This window comes from Phaethon aethereus, assembly GCF_964289735.1.
Source record: "Phaethon aethereus genome assembly, chromosome: 5".
In the NCBI taxonomy this organism is placed as follows: Eukaryota; Metazoa; Chordata; class Aves; order Phaethontiformes; family Phaethontidae; genus Phaethon; species Phaethon aethereus.
In genome coordinates this window covers 12,153,275-12,166,377 of record NC_138579.1, presented here as the reverse complement: position 1 = coordinate 12,166,377, position 13,103 = coordinate 12,153,275, and the positions used below count along the sequence as shown (strand labels likewise).

General features: G+C 36.1%; 1 protein-coding gene across 1 annotated transcript in view; it reads left to right on the top strand.

Annotated features, from left to right (window-relative positions):
* Positions 1-363: 363 nt before the first annotated feature.
* The window catches only part of TDRD9 (tudor domain containing 9), a gene marked incomplete at its 3' end in the record, with an annotated part of 56,038 nt that continues 43,298 nt past the window's right edge, over positions 364-13,103 (top strand). Inside the window, exons 1-4 of the mRNA XM_082000804.1 lie at positions 364-1,038; positions 2,165-2,287; positions 4,557-4,637; positions 6,190-6,354. Of these exons, the coding sequence (XP_081856930.1) occupies positions 790-1,038; positions 2,165-2,287; positions 4,557-4,637; positions 6,190-6,354 (618 nt within the window). The 5' untranslated portion in view covers positions 364-789. The remainder of the gene's footprint in view (positions 1,039-2,164; positions 2,288-4,556; positions 4,638-6,189; positions 6,355-13,103) is intronic.

Sequence of the window (13,103 nt, the reverse complement as noted above, 5' to 3'; positions counted from 1 at the left end):
AATTATATACATCCTTGATACTGACGGTAACTTATAAGAAGAAGCAGTGTCTTTCAGAGCTGCTGCCAGTAAAACAGCAGTTGCATAAACACAGAATATCTCTTCAATGTATCAATATTTAAAAGTATTAATTCTAATTGAGTATGTGACTCAAATTTGGTAGAAGTTAGGTTTCCAAATACTGTGACCATATTTTCCTGCTGTTCTTTCCCTTTCTCTATTGAAATAACTTACTCTTGGTTATTTGTATGCCTAGATACTTCATTGTCTCAGTGTGAAACAAGTGATTGGTCGTCTATACCAATAACTAACCATAAGTATATGGATATGCCTATAGCAAAACACAGGGAAGAGGTAATTTAATTGTACTTTCTCTCATTATGGATTAAAGCTGAATATTGTGTTTTGTTTTGTTGGTTTTTTTGTTTGGTTTGTTTGGTGTTTGGTTGGTTTGGTGGTTTTTTTCCAGAAGGAAACTTTGGTTCCTGTTTTAAGCATTGTACAAAACCTTTGTTCATTGTACAAAACCATTGTATAAAAATTCTTAGAGGAGGAAACATTGCTGTTATACTTTCTGTTTATAAATACTATTAAAATATGTCCACGAGTGTGTGCCCAGGTTCTTTTTCTGTGTCTTCTAATGTGTTTTAGGAGTCCAGTTATCTACAGATGCCTAGGAGATGACAGAAAATATATCATAGTGTTTTATAGAGATTTTATATGTGGCCTAGAAGCTATTGATATTTCAAATCTTCTCGAAACTTGTTTTACGTTTTTTTTTGTAGACTTATGAGCTTTCTTGAAAAATTGTTTCAGATAGTGTCTGTGATAGAAAGCAATTCAGTTGTGATTGTACAAGGAGCAACTGGCAGTGGTAAGAGTACACAGATTCCACAATATATTTTGGACTATTGCATTCAGCAATCTGTCTACTGCAACATCGCCGTTACCCAGCCTCGGAAAATTGGTGCCAGCAGCATTGCCAGGTGGATTAGTAAGGAACGATCGTGGACACTAGGTGGATTTGTAGGATACCAGGTATAAGAACATTTCAAATTCTATTTAAAAATACATAAAGAAGTACTATATCTTCTTTCTTCATTACCTTTAAGCATATCTAGCATATTACAGAAGTGTCAGAGAATCTGCTTATAAAATGGAATTTCAGGTTTCTAGCTGTCCCCTGTTAAACATTCATAATTAAGTGTTTAAGCTTTTGAAGTTGAACAACTGTAAATGCTAGTGAGACTCCAACAGAAATATTTAATTGTCTGCATTCTGATAATCAGACACATCTATATTATTCATCGTTGAAATTGTTGCAGGAGAACCATATTCTGTCACTTTGCCTTTAAACTCTTTACTTAACATACTTGATTTGTTTGATTTTTTTTTTGACATATCTGACAGATAAATGCAGTACTTTCATGCATTTATGGCCAGATTGTTTCATGAATGTCCTGTCATTTCCTCTTAACTTGTGAAAAACTTGAATTAGTTTCTCCTCCTGAGTTTATCTCCTCCTTTTGTTTTGTCAAACTTGACTTCAAACGCAGTTATGTCCCTCCATTTATAAACTTGATGCCACTTTCATTTTTTGACACAGATACGATGCTTTAATTGGCTCTTTGTCAATAATCACAATAAACTGCTGTGATCCTTGTGTCACTGGTAGTTTAACAGCAGTCTCTGGACTAGCTTCTCTGGGTCCTAAGGCCGAGGGGTTCACACTGGTGGTGGTGGTAGGAGGATGCTTATGGAGAGTTGTCTGCTTCAGGAGTCCTTTGCTGGGAGGAATACGTTTGTTTCTTCTTCCTCTCCTCTCTTGCTCTGTATATTAGTGGAAAGATCTGTGTGTGTACCTTTTAAAAGCCTTTGAAGAATTCTTCTCAGGCTAGAGCCCCCAACACGGAATTTTGATCTTTTACTTTATAAACTTCAGGGGTTTTAAAGTTGTGGGGTTTTTTAATTTCCCCCAAAGAAAATGTTTGCGGTTAACTGGTTTTGGGCTTTCAAGAACACATTTGTACAGACACTTTTACAAGTTTGAGTGAATAATTTTGGTGGATTTATGCTATGTTTCATTTTGGAGTTTTTAGATGCCTGTTCCTGTAAGTACATTGAATATCTTTTCTCATCTTTATTATTTTTCTCACTGTGTTAGGTAAGCTTAGAGAACATTTCCACAAAGGAGACAAGGTTGCTGTACATGACAACTGGAGTTCTTCTTCAGAAAGTAGTTTGTGCCAAAAGCCTAGCTGAATTCACACACATTTTCATTGATGAAGTAAGTTGATGGAAATAAGTTTAAATTTTGTATTAAGAAAACCACCTTCTCTTTTGTCTCTCTTACCATGCTAGAGAAAGAAAAATGCAGACATCTCCTTGTAAAGGTGCTTTGTAGAAATTGTGTAAGCTAATATTTCTTGAAATAGACTTGTCTCGGTGATCCTTTGAGCAACAAAGTTTAGAACTGAGGGTGTGGGGAGGATTTTTGGGAGCGCTTAACTTTTTAATATGAACACCTTGAAATGTTTTCTGAAATCCAACATGTGGATTTCAAGAACCTTTCCGGGTAGGCCTATTAGGAGGAGGCAGCTAGTTTTTCTCACTTGGCTATACAGCCCTTAGAAAGAGTCTTTACTCTTCAGGGATGTCCTGAAAAATAAAATAGCCCTCTGAAAATTCTCTGTTTTCTGGCTGGATTTACAGTCCACTCATGTGGATTCATTATTACTGCTGTCACTTCACTAAAAAGATGAAGAAAATACACAAGTTACAAAAAACCTACAAGTATATTTTTACATGTTTTTGTGCTTATTTTCTGTGGTAAGCAGTATTTGACTGTTAAACATAGTCAGATGTGAAATTGTGCTTTCACAAACCATGAATGCAAATGACATGTAAGGTGTAGGACTTAAATCTTGGGATGTAGAGTGACACAGAAGAGGATTTACAGTTTGGTTTTGTGGTTTTTTTATGCTGGTTTTCATTTTTATTCTGTTACGGTATTGTAGCTGAGAGTGACTTTGATTCTTGGATATTTGAGAAGCAGGGAGGCAATACTTGGTATACCATTAGACTTTCAGTAATAATGAAGGCTGTCATGACTGCGCTTGAAATGGCACATTGAAAACCTGGAAGAGCTTGAGCAAATATATATACTTTTGTATGAAGAAATTTTAGGACTTCATTCAAACGGACAAAAGAACCAAAAAACCTCAAATCCTAAGGAATTGTACCACTTGCCTTCATGGGCAAGGTTTGAGACTACTCATCAGAGTCTTGAAAACCTTAACATTTTTACGCCAAAGATAAGGAAATGCAGATTGGATGTAAGTTTAACAATACAAGATACATACACAGAGAAATGTTAGATTGTCCCTTTAGTTTTAAAAATTATTAATTGGATAGGAAAATTAATGAGTTAAGTTTTTGGGCCCCTTATGCAGGAGAACAGATTTATGCCGAGATTTTTCAAAGCTTGTGTTCTTGAGTGCTGTAATTTGAACTGATAGTATCAGCTTGTACCACTTCTTTCAGCAGTTACTAGCTTTCAGGACTGTGTTTTTTGCTTCCCCAGCCAAAACTCTAGTCCCTCTTGTTCCCCATATGCTACTTTTTTCTGCACCTCTACCTCACAGATTATGATCTTGACCCAATAGTAACCATTTTAACAACCACATGTTCTTCACTGCGTTCTTAATTGCAGGTCTCAGCCCTCTTAGGGTATTGCGCATATTTTGGAACATACCTAAACAAACCTAGGTCAAATAATCATGACTTCTCACAGCAAGACCATGCTGTCAGTCTGAAAACTGCCTTAGCTGAATTGTTTTTGTAATGAGGCAGTATTGAGTATATCTTTATGTTAGAATATGCTAATTACCTTACAGAGAATGAATCTTGACCTTTGAAGCTAGAGCTCCAGAAAAAGCTGCTGCACTTAAATATATTTAACTGTAATTCAAGAAAGGGATATGATAATGATTGATAATGTTGAGAAGAAGTATTTATTGAACTGTAAGGAGCAGTCTGAAAAGTCATGTGCTAGGATATAGAAAGAATTGAGTAGAAAATAATGTTTTAGAAAGCCTTTGTGTATTTTTATCGTTGCTAGAAGCCATTGGGAACAAGAGGTATCTATTCAATTTGCTTAGCTTTTAGACAAGTCAATGTAGTCCCTGCCTGAATCATTTGTGATCTTACCAGTACAATTGACTTAACCAACTTCATTATCACTTCAGCTGTTATTGTCAGCTCTAGTAGAACTAGTGGCTAGAGCTCACAATTGGTTTTCTAGTCATTATTCTACAATTTTCATTACTTAATATTGACATACAATTTTCACGAAGGGTGCTGTAGTCATGTGAACAGCTGTGTTGGGATTTTAAAATGTGATTAACACGCATGGTCTTAAAAGGTAAGTTTTCTTCTATGACAATGTATTGCTGTTCCAAGTTACAAAAATAAAACATGAAATTGAGTAGCAAAGGAAGAAATAATCAAAAAGAGCATAAATTAGTTATAATTAAATTGTGGCTAATGTCTTCCAGGTGCATGAGCGTACAGAAGAAATGGATTTTTTGCTTTTGGTGATCCGTAAACTGTTGCGTACAAATTCACAGTCTGTAAAGGTAGGTTCAAAGCATATTCTGCTACTTTTTCTTGCAAGAGTAAATTTTTACATGTTTTTGAGCTACAGAGGGCATGTTTTAAAGAACTTACTATAAACCTGTCATTATGTTTTACTAAAATATTTTGTTTGCCACTGTTCGTAAGCAAGCCAGCTAAAGGGCATTCTTTTCCTGGCTGCTATAATGTGTTCTGAGAGACTTTTTTTTTCCCCCTCATGTTAAAATGCATTAGTTTCTAAATTCTGCTTAAGGCTAAAAAAATGCAAGATGGATATTTGACTAGAATTGCATATTGGGTATTGAGGGCAGTGCTTATCCTTGGTTAAATAAGGTAGCATTAACTCTTGGAAACACTGAGCTTTTTTTTTTTTTAATGAGACAACATATTTGGAAAAAATAGCAAAAGCCAGTAATGCTGTATTGTAATCTCTAGGCAGAACTGGTAATGAAACGCAGCTGAGATTTTTCCATGCATGTTAGGTAATTGTGCTTTGTACTAAAGCAGAGTTTGCAGAGGTTTAGCATGACATATTTAGTCTTTGTCTTGAAGTAGTGGACTCTTGAATTGTGAGAAATTAATTACAGGTGATAGGCTAACTAGGTATATTTCTGTGCACCTACTTGGGACTGCAGAAATTTTGTGAGACTCTTAAGTGTTCCTTACGTGCATCGGTTAATTGTTCAGTTAATGTGAACTATTCTGTTCAAAACAGATATAACCTGAATCTACGCTGGCTATTTTAGTTGCTACTGGAAGAACATCTGTTTTCTTCAGTAAAATCCACTACATTGATTCAGACTCAGATAACTTGGTCTTTAGATCTTCCAAACATGCTCTCACTCACTGGAAGTGCCCTTCCAGTTGGCATAGGGCATGTCTGTGCACTTTACATCTTTCACTTTCTATCCCTTTTTCTTGCCAATAAGAAGACTCACTTGTCTTTCAATACAGACACAGTAGTGTGAAGCTATTCAGCCTTTCTTAGCACTTGGGTCTGCCTACGGAGAATACCAAATAATTTGATCATACTCAGTTTGAAGAGTTTGCATAAATTAGTTGAAACCAAGAGAAAACTTATTTGACCAACTTCAAAATTGGTACAGTAACATATTTAAAGCTGGGTTATAATTACAGTTACTGCTTTTATAGGAGTAAGCCCATCTTTTGATGGAGTTGCAGGCACTGATATCTAATCTGAGTTTAAAATACTCAGTGCACACTTTCTTTCTTTTGAAGACCGTGTAGAGATCATAAGCTTAAGGAAGAGTACAATAAGTTTCTAGGTTGAACTTTTACCACAGGAGAAAATTTTCCGTGTTGTCTGCCCTAGGCATCTGGCATGATCCATTCTCTTACAGGTGCTTACCTTTCTCCACATGCTACCTAGGGAATCTTAAGCATTTAGCTTTGTTTGTCTTAAATGTGCTTATGATACATACCTGTAGTAACCAAAATTAGACCATTTCAGCATAAAGAATAAGTGGAGATTCCAGCATAGCATGGCATTTTGTGTTAAAATTTGTTTTACATTTACTGTGCATTTTTTAACAGGTAATATTGATGTCTGCTTCCATCAACTGTAAAGAATTTGCTGATTACTTTGCACTTCCAGTTCATAATGGTCTGAATCCAGCCTGTGTATTTAAGGTAGAAGGCAAACCTTACGCAATTGAAGAATATTATCTTGATGATTTGAAGCACACTGTTCATTTCAAGGTATTGTAAATATAAATATATTTCTTTGGACCTGATAAGAAAGAAATTGGAATAGTCAATTAAATGCTGTGTAATAAAATTACAAATAATCAATTTCACGTTACAGTTCTAGAATTAATATATGATGATAAAACAGGAGTGTCCTTACCAGCAGCCTAGTTTTTCTTTTCATGTAACAGAAATGGAATGTAAAGGGCTGGGAATTTTAAGTAATAGGTGGCATTTTGTTTTGTAATTTGCATCCGAGATGAACAATGTCAAAATCTGTGCACAAAGTAATGTATGAGGATTTTTATATCTCTTTGAATAGAGCTGACAAACTCAGGGAATATTTCCTGGATTGGTTCATGTTGCTGTTATATATCAAAGTCAGAAAGAGTTAGGAAATTAAGAGGATCATCAGATCCTCTTATCAGATCACCAGATAAAAGAAGCATTTATTATTAGAAGTTTGATATTATGAAGTTGGCTTCTCTATCAACTGAGGCTCACATGCTTTGTATTTTTTCTTTTTTTTTAATAGTCCCGGCACTGTTATGTGGTAGTTTTGAACATATTTATGTTGTAGCCACATAGGCCACAGTGGCAAATGTGTAATTTTGAGTAACAAAAATATGTTAGAATCATAGATACCCACCAAATACTTGGTGGCCACTTAACAGCCTGTATGGCTGCACTAGAGAATTGCTGCTCTAACACCTAAGGAGGGTAGTAGTAATGGCTGAAGATTCATTTGCTGTTCAATCTTTAGCCTATAGAATGCATGGTGTATTTGTTTGTAGAGCACCTGACATGCTGTTGTAGCATGTGTCTGCATAGACAACAGATAATGAAGGAATAAATGTAAGTTTGAATTAATCTGCTATCTGTGGTTTTATAATAGGAGTTTGTTTTACAGTTGAGAAACAGCTGTGTAGGAATTTGAGTGTCTGAACTCCTTCAGTACTATGGTCTGAGGTGAAGTAAACACACTAAAGCAAAGTAGAAAAAATGCACTTAGGCTTTAATCGTAGCAATCACTCTAAAAATAACAGGGGTATGGGAGTAATTATTGGTCAATATTGATAATTCAGAACACTGTTGTAATGTTAATACAATGAAGAAAATGGGATGTACTTAAAAAGTGGCAGTATATGAACATTCTGTTATTCTTTAAGTTGCATCCCTCAATTCTGCAGAAGCTAAATTAGAGAAATAAAACAAATGTGTATTTCATGGGAAACCCAGAAGAAAATAATTGCTTATGCTGTGCACAGCACAAGCATTGGTTATGCCTGAACACAGGCAAGCTAAAATAAAAGGCTGTGAACTGTTGAAGTTTTAATGCAGCCAAAAAAATAAACTAAATGCAGATAGCAGTTGGCACATCAGTTTTTATACATTAGTATAGCAGCTCAGATAGATAATATGGAGGAAATTATGTAATACATGATTTTTGTAAAAAATTTTTGATGATAGATGACAGAAAAAAAATAAGCAAGAAATTCAGCAAGAAGTCTACTTCAGTCACGTTGCATTTGCCATAGCTGCACTTTGAGCTGAATGTCAGCTGCCACACCTTTCGCCTCAAAGATCACGAGCAAAAGCAACTGCTTTCAGGGCTTACACCTTTTTATATTTTTTATGTTCTCTGTGTATACGAGCATTTGCCTTTGATTTCTTTTTTTTAAAGTGTTCATCTGTTTCTTTGTGTTGTGTGGTGTTAGTAGCTATAGCCATTCTGTTGTGTAGGAGAGGAGTATGACTGTCCAAGAAGTTATTTGTACCTTAGGGCAACAAAAGAAGTACATAAGTGCTCTTGATTTTGATTTGCTGTTGGTGGGGGTTTTTTTGTGGGGGTTTTTGTTTGTTATTAATATATATGAAAAAAAGAAGAAATTGAATTAGAAAGCACTGATGTTTGATCTCGCATCTTGTTTCTTACGGTGCTATGTGTGAAGATTTTGTCTGAATAGTAGTTTTCTTTAAAAAAACACACTTAAAAACATGGAAGGTCTAAGAAGGTTTATGTAACATACTAATAAAAATGAAACCAGAGCCTGAGTGTTAAGGCAGTTAATGAGTTAACACTGCCCTATGGAAGCAGGGGCACATCTGTCATTACACTAAAATCAAAATCGGATAGATAGCTGCCCGAGGTACAGGCTTCAGGCTTTAGCTCTTAATATTTTATTTTTACCTATAAAAGCCTGTAAAATTCGCATAAGAATACAGAAGTTAAAAGAAAAAACAGTCTTTGCTTTTTATATAGAATTTTTCCAAATTTCCTCCTGATTTTAAAATTAATAACTATAAAATCAGATAACATAAATCATAATTCATTCCCTAAAGCATCTTGATCAGAATCAGTTTAGTTGTTTGTAACTGTCTCATTTGCTGTAAGGTACGAAGCTTTGTCCCTTCTCAAAAAAAAATCTTAGAATAATTGAATGTTACTGTATAAATGTAGGATTCTTTTATGAATCCTGCAGAGCTCTTGGCTTGGATGTGTCACTCTGTTATTTCTGTAGGTGATGTTTTAAAACTGTTTGAAAATAAAAAATTTCTTTGAGCAGTTCTGACCTGGATAATTTGGGAATTAACTGATATCAGTTATGATTTGGAAGATAAATAGAAATGTCAGTCATTATTTTTTCTTCTGTTTGCCTGTTTGCAGTAAACCCTTTGCTATGGCTAGGGTTTAGCTTCAGCTAGACATCTAGCTGAATCAAAGATAAAGCATTCCACTTAAATTGTTTTATTTGTAGGAAAGAATAAAAATAAGAGGGAAGGAAAGGAGAAGCACTCTTCAGTGCAACACTGGCTTACCCTTGTCTAGATAATTGTGTCATTTATAGGTTGCTACTGTTTAATTTTTGAGTACAGACTTATTAAAAGTAGTTTATTTTTCTTTTGGGTTAATGGCCTTTGGAAGCACATTGTTCTGGATATTTAACTGGATCATTGGTTAATTCTGTGAGCAGGGGAAGTCTAGATGTTAGTCTTTGGCAGTAGATCTGTGAAATACCACGTCTCTACTTCTTACTTAAGGCAAGAGAGTCACATTTTTGGCTTGCAAATGTAAAAACTCCTTCATATCCATAGAACTGAAGTCAGAGTCCAGATGAAAGGCAGTGAACCGCTGTCAAAAGCCATTCCAATTGTGTTTTATTATTTGTCAGCTCTGACTGGGCTTTTGGACATCGTTACCTTTTATTAGGAGTGATGTGGCAGCCTTGCAGCGTTAAAGAATACTAAAGGTACAACTGATAACAAAACTGAAAAGATAAATTTGACAGTTACTGAAGCAGGGATAATCTAAAAAGAAAAAGCTTATGTTCAAGCAGCCCAGAAAAGATAAATTCCTTAGTGTATCACATGTATTAGAAAATAAAAAAAGTACTACTGTCATGGTTTAACCCCAGCCAGCAATTAGGTACCACACAGCTGCTTGCTTGCTCGCTCCCCTCCAGCAGGATGGGAGCAAGAATTGGGAGAGTAAAAGTGAGAAATGTGGGTTGAGATAAGAACAGTTTAGTAATTGAAATTAAATAATAATAAACTGTAATTAAAAGGAGAATAACAAAAAGAGAGAGAAATAAAATCCAAGAATGACAAGTGATGCAAATAAAAAAAAAATGCTCACCACCAACCCACTGATGCCCAGTCCCTGAGCAGCAACCCCCTTGCCAACTTTCCCCCAGCTTATATGCTGACCATGATGTCATATGGTATGGAATATCCCTGGGGTCAGTTGTCTCAGCTAAGTCCCCTCCCAGCTTCTTGTGCACCCCCAGCCTCCTCGCTGGCGGGGTGGTGTGAGAAGCAGAAAAGACCTTGACTCTGTGTAAGCACTGCTCAGCAGTAACTAAAACATCCCTGAATTACCAACACTCCAGTACAAATCCAAAACTAGCCCCATACTAGCTACTATAAAGAAAATAACTCTATCCCAGCCAAAACCAGCACATCTACTTACCAAAACTGCTGGAATGGTGTCTGTGCTTTCTCATGGTCTAATCAACCTTCCTTGGAAAAGCATTGTTATAGTGGCTGTAAAATGCAGTTAAGCTCTGGGATTCAGAGAGTTGTATGCCTGAAAAGTCTCCCTGGCTGGTTGATTCAAGGGGGTGAGAGAAGTGGGAAGAGTATTGTCAAGTTCTTGCCAATGTCTTTTTTGATCCTCCAATCCATTGTCTCTAAAGTAGGTTAAATTTCTTAGGGTTTTCAGAAAGGAGTCTTTCTGCAGACACCAAGGTGACCTAGAGTTGACATGATGTGGTTGTTACAAGTTGGCTGTTCGGGTAAAGGTTGGAAAGCCAAGGACTGAGGTTACAGTAGCAAAAGCTGATCTAAATCACTGTTGGCACATTAATGATAGCAGTGGTGCTTTTGTGGTTCCATCATGAGCTGCTTTAGAAAGGGAAACTAGTAGAAAAAAAACTAACTTAATAGTTCAGATAGTTCAGTTTTCTGTGGTTTTAGCTCTCTGAAACATCTCTACTAGGTCAAATGTGTACAGCTGCAGGCAAAGGATTTTGGATCAGGTTAAAACAGTCTTGTCATTGAACATTGAATTTGATGTGGATATGCAGTCCAAGTGATGGAGCTGGGAAAAGAGCAAGTGAATGGACACTTCTTCCTATTGCCTTTTCTCCCAAGAACACTTGGGGAGACTGTGACAGATTATAGCCAGCACTGAGGCGAGGGTTTTTAGCTTAAAATAACTCTTTTCTTTCCCACATTCTTATTTATTCTTGGGTAGGTTTATAGGTAGCAGTAATACCTCTTTCTGGCTTTCATTTTGCTTTGTTAGATAAGGTAAGTCTTTGATATTCTCCTTCTACAAGACAGTCTCTTCGTTCTTCTGGTCATTGAAGTACTCATGATTTGCATCTGTTCAAGTTTCAGCTTAAAACCTGGTAAGAACTGCAGATGTATTATCAGTCCCCATTGGTTTCTCCAGCATCACAGGCTCAGTACGTGTTGGCTTCAAGTGTTCTTTTGCTTCAAGGGCTGACAAGTGTGCTGTCTGAAAACTTTGACAAGACTTGAGTCACTTCAAAGCGAAGGGGAAGTTTTGTACAGTGTCACCAACACATGACAGTCTTAGAATAACTTTTCCTGATTCATCCTAGGGTCATGTTTGCCTTTCACTCAGCAGCATGACATGGAAGGTAGTTATGTTCTTATGATCAAAGTAGCTGGTCCAGGTGATTCTTTATTTTCAATGAATATACCATCTGCTTGTATCCAAAATTGTAAACTTGGATGCATAGGTTTACATTGTCTTGCTGGATTTTATCTCGCATCAGACAAGTGAAGGACACATTAGATTAGTCTTATCAGTACACATATGATGCATTCCAATTTTATGTATTTCAATTGCTTTTTTTACTTTTGACCTCTTTTGCAGAATTTTCCTTTGCTTATATATAAACTGAATTGGAATAAATGTGTAATCCTAATTTTGTGCTTGGTTAAAATCAAAGCCCTTTGAAATGGACAACTGGTAAATACCTTCTGCTTTTTTTACAAGGAAACCTGGAGTATCTTAGTTTTGTGTGTAGAAGCCTTTAAGTTTAATTCTTGGCCATTCAGCTTCCATTTTGAATTTATTTCCAGGAGAGGCTTTTTCTTTACAATTTATATCCTTGTTAAATGTCCCTGGCTACATCTTATCTTATGGTGGTATTTATCTGCACATATTTACTAGTTACTACTGCCTACTGCTTTTTTATTGTTATCATGCCATCCAGTTATTATGGAGCGTTATGCTTAAAGCACAGATGCTCTGTTTTCACTGTCACTTCAATTACAGTACCATTCCTTAAAAGTGAAAATGAGAATTCCAACCCTAAATAAAGATGTATTTGAATGCTAAAATACTATTGTAGTGCATCAAGCAGCAGGTGAAGGCATCTGATAGGCTAGAAGAGATACATGGTATACATGTAAAAATGGAGGTTTGTTAGCAAGTGAGAATACACGTGATTTCTTAAAGCATCCATATACAACCTGCATAGAAAGAATGTAGACACTGATCACTTGAACCTATTTTTTTGGGGGGGAAAATTTTGGATGACCTAACTGTTAGATTTCAGCATAAAAGTAAATAAAGTATTTCACTTGTGGGTGGAGGAAGGGAAGAAGAAAGAACTTCGAAGGCATAATACAAAGGAGAGAAGTGCGGTTTGACTGTAGGATTTCTAATCATGTGAAGTATGTGGAGGGCGGATTACACTGTGTAATACAATTCTAGAAGAGTTAGAGATAGCAGTTAGTCCAGTAAAGAGCTTCCACTAGAATGAGGAGAAACCCTGACAATGAAAGGTGAGCAATGATCAAAAACCGTTTTCCCTACAAGGGAAAAAATGTGTAATACTATAGACCATTCCCAGGATATTTCTAGTTCATTAAGCATTTTCTTTTTAAAACTGAAACATGGTTAAGTTATTGTCCTGTGAAGACTTGATGGTTTGTGTTCTTAAAGCCCTGAGCTTGTGACAGAGTACTAGAAAACAGTGTAGGTACAACTCATCATGGTTGTATTGTGTACAACAGAACTATAGTTCTTTGACAGGGTATGACCTAAAACACAAGATCCATAAAAGGCAAAGACAATTCAAATGAGAAAGAGGTACATGATTTATTTACCAATTGGGTAGAGACCTGCATTGTAGCACCTGTGAGAAGGACTGTGCCTGCTTTGTACAAATTCCCCTCCTTGTCATCCTGTTCCCATGGGTTGCGCTTAGTCTCACGTACTT